The sequence below is a fragment of the Chroicocephalus ridibundus genome, chromosome 9 (genome assembly GCF_963924245.1).
Source record: "Chroicocephalus ridibundus chromosome 9, bChrRid1.1, whole genome shotgun sequence".
Classification (NCBI taxonomy): domain Eukaryota; kingdom Metazoa; phylum Chordata; class Aves; order Charadriiformes; family Laridae; genus Chroicocephalus; species Chroicocephalus ridibundus.
Genome location: NC_086292.1, coordinates 3,407,067 through 3,418,319, shown reverse-complemented (window position 1 = coordinate 3,418,319; position 11,253 = coordinate 3,407,067). Strand labels below are relative to the sequence as shown.

Below are 11,253 nucleotides of genomic sequence, written 5' to 3'. Positions count from 1 at the left end.
ACACCACGGGCTGGGCCCAGGGGGACACCCAACCAGCTGGCCCAAATGTGACCACCTGTTTGCAAATCAACAACGGTGAAAATGCGACATTGATGCATGTAAAAAACACATAGGAAGTAGAAATTGGAGAAAGCCGGAAGAACAAAAATTCAGATGTGGTGGAGGAGCCTCTACGCTGCTCCATGGCAGCACCAAGCCAGGGGGTCCCCTCGCACGTCACAACAAATATGCCAAAAACTTCAACAGGCTTTTTTGTTTTTTTAAATCCCTTCCTTTAAATAAATTAAAAAGAAACAAACATTAACGTTTTTAAGCTGGGTTTCAGAGTATTAAAAGTGCTTTTCCTTGTTAGATGCTGCAGTGGTCTGGGTGACTGTCCTACTGGGCAAACCATAGCATCATAGAATGGTTTGGGACCGTAGAATGGAAGGGACCTTGAAGATCACCTAGTTCTGACCCCTGACGGTGGTTTCTATGCTGCTACACAGGGTGTGCATGGTCCCCATGCTGCCATCCACGGTATGCATGGTCCCCAGGACATCGTGCAAGGTGTCCATGGTGCCCATGTCTTTGTGCAAGGCATGCGTGGTCCCAGTGCCATCGTGCACACTCCCAGTGCCATTGTGCACAGTGTACATAGTGCCCACGCCATCGCACAAGGTGTGCGTGGTCCCAGTCCCACTGTGCATGGTGCGCATGGTCCCCGCACCATCGGGCAAGAAGTGCAGGACAACAGCAGCCTCTCAGGACACCATTTCTCGCACAGACACAAGGGGGAAGCCATGAGGGCCACTGTAGATTCCTGCCGGTGCTGCTGCGGCTCACCGGAGGGTCCCGCTGAGGCAGGGCAGGCAGGTGCAGCAGGCGCAGAGGCTGAGCATGGCCGTCAGCAGGGCCGAGAGCCGCGACGGCCGCTGGCACGCGAAGGCTTTCTTCACCTCGCCGCCGGTCTGGGCGACGTAGTCGAGGGTGTGCAGGACGTAGTGCTCCACGCTGTCGGCGGCCCCGTGCTGCTCGGCCTGCAGCCCCTCCAGCTGCAGGAAGAGCCCGTGCAGCTCCGCCATCTGCGCTTCCAGGTCGAGGAGCTGCCGTTGGCGCGCCTGGGCCAAGGCCAGGTGCTGCCTGGCCTTGAGCTCCTCCAGGTCCCGGCCCACAATGCGAGGTGCCTCAGGGCTCTCAGCCAGCCAGTCCAGGTCCTCACCCCCCAGGTCGATGCCCGCCAGCTCCGCCTGCCTCTCGATCTGCTCCTTCAGCCGTTGCCGGTAGCGGCTCTCCCGGGCGTAGTGGCGGGCGAGGACGGCCCGGTACCGCCGCAGCAGCAGCCACAGCTGGGTCTGGCGGACGCGGGGTCCCGCTTGCCCCGTCCCCCCCTGCGGCGCCACCGGCAGGGCCCCCAGCTGGGGCTGCAGGGCCACGGCCTGGCGGGTGAAGGCGGCTCTGGCGGCACCGAGTCCCTGCTTCTCCCGGGCGATGCTGTCCTCGGAGGTGCAGCTCAGCACCCTCTGCTGCGTCCTGTCGATGCTCTCGGAGAGCTGCTCCAGCCCATCCAGTGCCCGCCAGAGCTCGGCCGCCTCCTGCAGCGCCCGGCTGACGGGGCTGGCGTCGTCCCCGCCGAAGGCCGGGTTGTCAAAGCACAGGCCATCCTCATGCGGGTCCCCCTCGGCCGCCGCTCGCTGCCGCAGCTCCGCCAGCCGGTCCCTCATGCTCCGCACTGGCCGCCGGCACCATGGGGCGGCACATCAGCCCCGGCAGGGCAGGCGCGAGGCCGGAGCTCCCTGCGTCAGCCGGAGCTGTTAAACCTTCCCTCCCCGAGCCTGAGCAAATATTGATGGAGGCGGGCAGGCCGTCCTGCGTCAGCCACCGGCGGGGAGGGGAGAGGGGTTTTGCCGAGAGGCAGAGCGGGAGGAAGGCGGCCTGGGGCGGGATGGCTGCCAGCACCGCCAGCGTCACGGGAGGGGCTCTCCTGGCTCAACATCCGATCCTCTGTGTTGCAAGACAAAGGGCTTTTCTTCACCGCGGAACAAAGAAACCCAAAAGTCCGGGATGCCGGGGGCAGAGGAAGGGGGCCGCCTGCCTGGCACTCCCCCGGCCTCCCCTGTGGTGGGCCCTGTGGTGGCACCTACGTGCTGCACCCCAAAAATGGCCTTAGAAACACAGAATCATAGAATTGCCCAGGTTGGAAGGGACCTTTCAGATCATCGAGTCCAACCACCCACCTAACTCTGACCAAAACCATCACTAACCCATATCTCTCACCACTACATCTACCTGTCTTTTAAATACCTCCAGGGATGGTGCCTCGACCACTTCCCTGGGCCTTCAAACAAAGAAAGGGCATGTCTGCAAACCTACACCGCGTTCCTTGGGAGCCTTGAAAAACAGTTTCAATGAGAATATAACCACTGAAGGGCAAAATCATCCCATTGCAGTGCCTGTTTTGAACGGAAAAGGCGGGATGGAGGCAAACCTTGGCCTTCCCCTCCTGCGGAGGTCGGCAAGGCTCCGAGAGCCGGAGGGTGCCCCGCGATCCCCTGCACACCGGGAGCACGGCACCAGCAGTGATGGGTGGATGGAGGAAGGCATTTTGGGGTTTTCCAGGCTGGAAACGAGCGTTGGGATGACACAGCTGTCCTGCAAGCTAGTGTTTAGTACACACGCTGCTGAAACACATGAAAAATCACAATTTCATTCTAAAACATCTGCAAAAGCTACCGTTATGAAAAATACTTCCTCTAAATGCACTTCTAAAGCTCATTGGAAGAATAATTGAATTATCTCTACCATATCAATATTTTACATCAGATATCTTATAACATGCATTATCATATATGACCTAAACATATGCGGGTATCAAGTATATGAAATAACACCTCTAATATCTACAGGAGCGACAGCAAAGGGTGGTTTGACGGAGGTAAAGCAGCTCTGAAGAGAGTGTAATTTCTTCTCGTTAATGCCATTTGATGGATGTACTTAGCAGGGGGGCTTCAGCATCTGTGCAATACAAGTTTAATTTTGTTCTCTGTAACCAACAAGGCCAAGAGGAAAAAAAAAAAAAAAAGCCCTTCTGTTCCAGAGGCCTGGAATATGAGCGTTGCATTAAAAAGAAGATATTCTTTCACATCTGAGAGGAATTTCCATTTGGCCCATTTGAATGAGCGGAACAAAATGAAATGTCAAATAAATCAAGAGATTAAAGAGGGGAAAAGCCAAAATACTGGATTGCGAGAGCAATACGTGGCAGGACAGGCTTAAGCGAGAGCTGAACGGCAAGGGACAGGTTAACCGCAGGGAGGTTGTCCTTAGCTGAAGACCTGGCATGAGTATTTGAGTATTAATCCGTCTGTGCCTGATGGGGTGCAAGGGCTTTAAAGCCTTTGTGCAGTGGGAAACGCAGCTCCGTGACAGTCCCCAACCCCTCCCCGCTCGTATGTGGGACAGCGCAGCGCCGGCTTTATCCAACTTTGCAATTTAACTGTCCGCAGGCGACGGTCACATCTGTCCCCAGCGCCAACGGGCAGTGCCCAGCCTGCGCTGGCCACGAAGCCAAGGCGGCTTTCAGCCAAAGCCGGTGCCCTCCATCCGCCGGCTGCGGGCGCTGCTTGTGTAGGAGAAGCCCTGTTTAAACAATATTATCGCTGCTCTTTAACAAAAGGGCAAGAACACTGATGAAAAAAGTAGTTGTTCTTCATCTTGCATTAAATACCCCTTAAAAATAGGTACGACCTCATCCTCGAGCTGAACCTCACCGCCTAAACCGACCCGTGTCCCGCGGCGGCAGGAGGGACCTCACCCGGAAACCTTCTCCTCGGCGCCCGCTCCGGTGCTTCTCGGGGAGGCTCCGCACACAACTATCGCCCCAGGCAGCACTTTTCACAGAGTTTCCCAAGAAAGCATAAGCTGTTCCTCTCCGTTTGCCCAGGAAAATGGTATTTTGGAGCCAGGTTGGATGACGATTTGGGTGACAGACCCCCAGCGAGCCCTCGCCCTTGCCTTTGGCCGAGGTAAGGGTCTCCCTCCTGTCCTGCTCGAGACCTGCAAGGTTTATAAAAGTTTCTATATCCGGTTTATAAAAGTTTCTATATCCAGTTTATAAAAGTTTCCTTTTTTTATAAGTATAAAATTATCCAGTTGAATCAAAAAGTGATTTTCTTTTTACGTTGAAAACTCAAATACTTTTGGTCTTTTTAATGTCCAAACTATTTAGTAAGTAATGCAAAACCAAAGTAAGAGTTTATCTTTTTTTTTTTTTTATTAAGACAATCCCACAGCTGGAAAATGAAACATCCTAGATTACATAAGTGACTTCAAAAAAACTCTAGAAAAAAATCTTTACAAATTTACATTTGTACAATACAAAAACTAACAGCTCATTGCATATAAATATTACATTTGGTCTGCCAACCAAGTGGCATCAAAATCCCTGAAGTATTCATTTAAAGGGACCTGAGATAGCGGATGTGAAGATATGGGCATAAATATCACCTGGAAAAAAAAAAAATCAATATAGAAAGTAGACACAATTCTAATAGTTTTGTGCATTTTTGGAGTATTTTAAATCACCCAGAACATGAACTGGAGAGCCTAAATCACGTGAATTTCATTGCTCAAACATCAACTGGTATTTCTAAATGAAGTCTGCTCTAACGACTCACGGAGGAATGAATAGCCTATATTAGTATTTCTACAGGAAAAAATAATCATCAGGCTTCGATTTCTGAGTATATCCCAGCAGCCACCACTCTCCGAAGCAGCATTTTTACGAAGAGAAACGGAGGATTTTGATTTTATCTTCCAAGGAGCGGTGCAGCCGCGAGGGGGGACGCCAACCCCTGCCGCGAATAGCCAGGCAGGACCGCGGCTCCCCCGGCCCCCTCTCACCACCCTGGCTGCTCCTCGCAGCCCCAGAAATGGGGAAGAGAATGCAGTTCTTGCCAATTAAAAGAAAAACACCAACTCAAAAACTGAGAAACTGCTCTAAATTGTCCACCTGTTTAAACATTTTCCAAATATTTGCACATTTGTCAGTTCCCAAAGGTGGCTGCAGTTATCCAGCAGGAGTACGAGCGCGCAAGCACAGCACTAAGCTGCTCGGTTTTACTTCAAATTCTCACAAACTCTTATCAGGTACCCACATCCATGCACATAAATGTATTTAAGCACCATTTTTATAATACTAGAGTTAAGGCTGTGACAGCAATTCCACTGGAAATCTAATTTTTTTCAGGGATTCGTAGCACAGTTGTGTAAGTTTGCTGTGGGCTGAACATGACATATTAAAAATGTACAAGCTTCCAACAGGTCTTTGCATTTCTAATACTAAAAAAGACATGTTTTAGACTAAATTTTGCAGGCTGTTACTTACTGTACATAAAGGAGTTGGTTTGTTTGTTTGTTTTCAATGTGTAAACCTCTTGATATACTAATATTTGAAAATTATCTATCGCACATGCGCAGTAATTTTCTATAATACATACTTGTAAGAACACAATGACAGCTCCCTACAAATACTAAATATAGATTTATCCTTGGATTGTTAACTGCTCCTTCAGTCTATCATGTAAATAATTAGCGTTTTATAAAACTTTGCAGGATGGTTTAAAAAAAAAAAGAAAAACAAGAGATGTAAACACACACATACGTTTTTAAAACATTGAATACATGACACAGACCAACGATAGCAGGAGACTCCAAGTCAGGGCTGACAAGACATCCTTGAACCTACAGCTATTCAGTTTTCCCTGTCATTCACCACTCAGATTAAAGACGAAAGATTAACCAAGCTCTTATTAAAAATTAGTGATTTGAACTTATTTTCTCACGCTCATACTGTGTGATTCTGAATGGTTGCAGAAACCTTCCAGAGACACCCAGGAGCTGCCTTTTCAAATGCTTGCCAAGGTTCATCTTGCTTTTTTGCGGTCAAGAGAGCCTCCAAACGTTGTCAAAAGCAATACATTCCAATTGGTCTTGCCACATTTTTTAAATTACTTGAAAACTCTCCTCACCACGCACCCGGTGTCAGTTCTTTTCAGCGTTCTATGTGCTGCGCGGTCTTTTGTGCAGGAGAAGCAGCCGAGGTGTACATTTAAGAAAACATTCCGGGCAAATTAAAATACGCAACAGGACGCAAAATTTTAAGCAGCCAAAAATCCTCCACAAATTATTTCTTCATGATTATGTTTATCTGCAGGGTGGGGGGTGACGGGGATAAGGGGGTGATGGGGATAAGGGGGCGGCCTCTGCTTATTTGATGGAGAAAGGAGTGATAGAGAGAGAGGAGTGATAAAACTGCCCAGACCCATCTAAGTTCAAGCACCGACATAAGAGTTTCACGGGTTATTTCAAACGGAAACCTCTCGTGAGGCGGGAAGCACACAACTTCTACAAGGGTTACGCTAACTGCGGTTCACAAGGGGGGAAAAAAGGAGTAATTAAGGGCTGGCAGGTGGAACTAAGCGGTGTTTGACGTCGCTGTGTGTGAGGCGGCACAATGGGAGCCGTCCCGCTGCCGTGCCCCCCTGCGATGGCCAACATCAGAGCAACGTGCTGCCCCGGCAGCGATTCCGCTCAGGGTACAGGTGGCCACAGAGGCACAGAGCAGCCGAGAAGCCAACCCTCAAACTTTCCATCTTCATTAAATCCACCTCCAGCAATTTGGGAACGTTGTTAGCAAAGCGAGGTGGATATAAAAAAAATATGGAAAGTCCTGGGGGAAAAAAAGAGGCATAGAAAGAATTCAATCTTACAGTCTAGCCAAAATAAAATTCATCAAGAAATCATAAGTTTCCAAAAGGGTATCCTAAATAACCTACAGGGGCAATAAAGGGAAGCTAAAGAGAGGTGGAGCATGGCAAAGAGAAGAACGGAAGAGAATAAGAGAAAATAAAGAGCAGGCAAAGTTTGGGCTGAACTGAGACAAGAGCACATCACTACTGGAAAATAACCTTCCTCATTCGTGCCCTGCTCCGGGAAGCAATGGGAGCACCACGGAGATGGCAGATGTGCAGCCAGGAGAAATCTGGGAACACACAAGACTTTCAGCCCCATGTCACAGAGGATGGAGCGCGGGGGCTCACGCTCTGTGAGAGTAAAGCCCCTCATGAGCCCTGTTTTCCAAGGGGTCTCCGAATGCCCGCACGGCCCCCTGCAACTCGGAAGAGGGACTGTGCCAGACGGCACATCTAGAGAAAACCACAAAGCCCCAATGCCCGAAATTAACCCCACAGCAGCAGAGGACCCCCTGGCCTGCCTGCACGCCTTGTCAGCCTTCGGGAATCTGATACATAATCAGAACTTCAAACCCTTTTCTTAGGCAGAGTTTTGGAGATTTTTGTTAAAAGTGCAAGGAGAGAGAGAGCCCACGCTCCCGACTCTGCAGCAGCCTGCCGGGAGCTCAGCAACTTCATGAGATGCTGGCTGAGCACCCCGGGTTTGCGTCAGGGAGCAAGACGGTACAAGGTTTAAATCATTGTACTGCTTCTGCTGCACCTGTTGGGTTGATACTAAGTTTTCCGCAACCATAAGTGGCTCCTAATAGGATCTGGGTTCTGAGAGAAAGTGTCCAAGTTACTATGAAATTATAATTATTCCACAGAATGAGGCGATGAGAAATCAATTGCCTAACTCAGAGAAAGAATCCAGATACAAAACCAAGTAAAAATAACATGTCTAAACCCAAGTTATTTCTTTCATGCTTATAAAAAGGTTCTCATGCACGAAAAAAAAGCTTTTTTTTTTTACACAATAAGCAAGAGTTCTGTTGTTCTAGCACACCCTGCTGTCTAGCTCTTAATCATGTAACACATTTGATTAATACTTACGCCACAGCAAAGTGATGCTTCACTGTTATCTTCACAGTACTTCATTACATAGGAAAGATACATGTAAGAACATATTTAATATTATTCTAATTGCTGCTAAAATACACAAAGGTATAAAATGATTTCTCTGGAATCCACGTGTTTTATCTCTCCCCAACCCCTACACAAAATAAATAAGTAAGTGGATCTTCGGCCAGTCAGAAATATATGAAAAGCATTTCTTTTGCATTTCAAGATTTTCAGGCTTTAGAACAGAAACCATAGTGTTTACATTAGCTCAACAGGACTGATCTAAAAGGGGGATGATTCCGACTATGAACGGATGCATACATGCTATTCCTGGTTACCATATGTAGAAGGACCAATCAGTCAAAGAAATAATACATTTCTTATAAATATAGAGGTGTGTATATATATACATATATATGAGAGAGATGATAGGACAGGTGTTTATATTTTAAAGCCCAACACAGAACTAGGAGAGCCTCTGCATTTTTTCCCCCCCCATCAAAACACAACCGAACCAAGTCCAGAAATGGGTTACAGCCGATTCAAAACATTCCTTAAAAAATTAAAAGTGTGATTTTTGTACTGTACCATAAACTCGTATTAATGCTCTGAGCAATTTAGGATATACTCTCCTTCATCAAAAAACTAAACCTCTGCATTTTTTTCAAGTCATTTTGCATCTAACTAGAATTTTTGGAAAGCGAGATAAAATAGCCAGTGCTTAATATAGAAAGTCAAAAATTAAACTTCCTTCTGCATCTGAGAATATACATGGGTCACTCTTTGCTGCCTGAGGTTTTCCAGAATTATTGACCAAGCTGTGCACAGAAGAACTTAAGGATTTTGGATGAAAGTTGAAAAAAAAAAAAAAAAATTAAAATTGAAAAACTCCACCAAAACTTTCTAGTCTCTTTTTTTCGTTTGTTCTCGCTGTGTAATCTAACCAAGCTAGAACTGTCAAATTCATTTAGACAACGGGAGAAAACTGAAGTCCCATATATATTCCAGCCAGACCCTACAGAGTAAGAGGCCGCACATCTCCAGCTCAGCCCACGCCAAACACCTCTTTCTGTTCACCGAGGAGCAGGACTACAAATGTCGTCACATACTGTACCACTACTACTACCAAAATGATTTCTGTTTTCAAGTTAGCATTTTTCAGGATAACAAGAGTACAGTGCAACACAAATTCTTTTCTGGAAGCTTGAGATACAAGAGTCCGTCTGGAGGATGCGAAAAGGAGCTTATCCGTAGTGCCAGCCACCAGAGGTACCAGAGCTCCGCTCAGCCCCCTCATCAACTTCAAGGGGCAAATTAAACCAATTAAACAGATTTGCGCCGAGCAAGCGGCAGCAGAAATGCGTGGGAGACAGTCGCCCTATCCGCACAACCAAATTATCATCTGCTGAAAACATTATGCCGATGAAAACTCTGATAATTACTTAGATTTGATTTCATTGTGGCAATATAATGAAGATACAGTTACTCTGCAACTTCGTGAGCAATTCCATCCCTCTAACGCTCCTTCTTGCCTCTTCTTCACCACGTACTGAATAATAGCATCTATTTTCTTTTAAGTTTCCAGTAGTTGTAAATAGAGGTAGCCAAGCTACTATCAAAAATCACGTTATGCTTTGAAGAGGAGGAACCTTTCAAATGCTGAAGTTACCCCTTAGCTGCACAATCTCTATTAATACTATAAAAATATGAGAGGACAAAAAGAAAATAGATGCAAGTAACTTTTGCATTTGGCACCTTTTGTCTAGATATTCATACTTCTCAAGTATTCTCTTTTTAATAAAGTTAATGCACACATAGGACACACCACATCAAAGGTTTGCTACATATTTACAAGGCACCAACCCTTTGTCACTTTTTACATGAATAAAGAACCGATAGAAAGCACATCAGGACCCCCGTAACTGTAGTATAGACATACTTCAGTTCAGCACAATTCATGAACGTTTGGCCTGGGAAGATTAAAATAATCCAGATCCTTCTTACGATATAGAAACTGTAAACATTTTATAGCTGCCTTTAGGATTGGTGTATTGTGCAAAAGTTATAATTATTACTGTGTATAAGGATTTATGGCAGAAACCACATAAAAACTCTGTAAGAAGGTGCTATTTCTATAATACAAAAACAAAACAAGGGAAAGAAGTCATAACCGTGACTCAAAATGTCATGTTCTTACTGAGAAGCTGGAAGCCTCTTTAATGTGATGAACTTGCAGTGTGTGGGGAAGAATTTCTGTAATTTAAGGCCTAATGAATAAGGCTTGTTTTGACCAATGAAGTGTGGCGATCTGAAGTTTTAAAACAAACGCAAACTGACATAATGGAAAAGCACCACTGTGAAACGTGAGTGGAGTCCCCGCACAACTTGCTTGGTAGATTTTCTGGTAAAATCCCTGCAGTAGAAGGCCATTGAAGTTCTTTTAAAATTGTTCCAAAGTTTTTCATCTGTCAATAATTCCATCCCATGAGATGGCTGACCCTGGCTTTTTCTGTCATTTTTCGCACCCTGCCTGACCTGGAAGTACCAAGGTTCAAAGGATCCTCGGTGTGCACAAAATTGTCATTATCAGAATCGTCATTGTACAAGACGGTTCTCCTGCCTTCATTCCTTGTTTTGATTCGAGGCGGTCTACTGAATCGCCCTCCAAACACGTTTTCACCAAATTGTCCTCCAAACAGATTTTCAAATTCATCATCTGTAATACGGGCACGTTTCGCTCTGGTGGCTCCTCGCGAGGCTCCTCTGCCTCCTCGGCCTCTTCTTCCTCCCCTGCCGCCACCTCTTCCTCTGCCACAGCCTCTTCCGCCTCTACCACCTCTTCCCCCCCTACTCCATCTCCCCCACCTCCCCCATCTACCTCTTCTCCCTGTCCCTCTGCCCTGCCAATTCCGTTTCCCGCCGGTGATTTTTCTTTTGATTTTTCTTTTGGGTTTTTTGGATTGCACGACTTTGCTGTAGTCATGGTCTCCGTCAATGTAATCCTGATCTGTTCTAGATGTTGATTCAGAGTCTGAATCGGAGCCACTTCTGCTTTCAGAACTTGAACTGGATCCCGATTCCCCACTTTCTGATGAAGACAAACCAGATTTTTCCTTTGATTCTCTCTTCTTCTTTTCCTCTTCCTCCGCCTCCTCCAGATGCTCATCCTCTTCTGATGCACTTATTAACTTCCTCTTGACTCCTGTCCGAGGTTCTCTGCCATCGCCATTTGTAAGTGGTCCATCAGGAGAGTGATCTAAGCAAACACAAAATAACCCTATCGGTTATCATCATCACGCCTGTGCCAAACAGGATACAAAAAGGGGGATTTGCCTCATCTGCCTTTGAGGAATGCTCTGGGGATGATCCAGCTCCGAGCTACTCACCACAGACAACCTTTACATTCTATGGAGACAAACAG

The 11,253-nt window shown here is 46.8% G+C and overlaps 2 protein-coding genes across 3 annotated transcripts in view; both read right to left on the bottom strand.

Moving 5' to 3' along the window:
• Nucleotides 1-821: 821 nt before the first annotated feature.
• LOC134520860 (syntaxin-1A homolog) lies at nt 822-1,805 on the bottom strand. Its single transcript, XM_063346729.1, has one exon. It carries the CDS (start codon nt 1,701-1,703, stop codon nt 822-824), a length of 882 nt encoding a protein of 293 aa, XP_063202799.1. The 5' UTR covers nt 1,704-1,805.
• A 2,434-nt stretch (nt 1,806-4,239) lies between these two features.
• The window catches only part of BRWD3 (bromodomain and WD repeat domain containing 3), a 62,746-nt gene continuing 55,732 nt past the window's right edge, over nt 4,240-11,253 (bottom strand). For both annotated transcript variants that reach the window (XM_063347245.1, XM_063347246.1), the window contains exon 40: nt 4,240-11,088. In XM_063347245.1, coding sequence (XP_063203315.1) covers nt 10,301-11,088 — 788 coding nt within the window. In that variant the 3' untranslated portion in view covers nt 4,240-10,300. The remainder of the gene's footprint in view (nt 11,089-11,253) is intronic.

What these genes read in the sequence shown, in the direction of transcription:
- LOC134520860 (XM_063346729.1), bottom strand. Translation starts at nt 1,703, where the DNA reads ATGAGGGACCGGCTGGCGGAGCTGCGGCAGCGAGCGGCGGCCGAGGGG.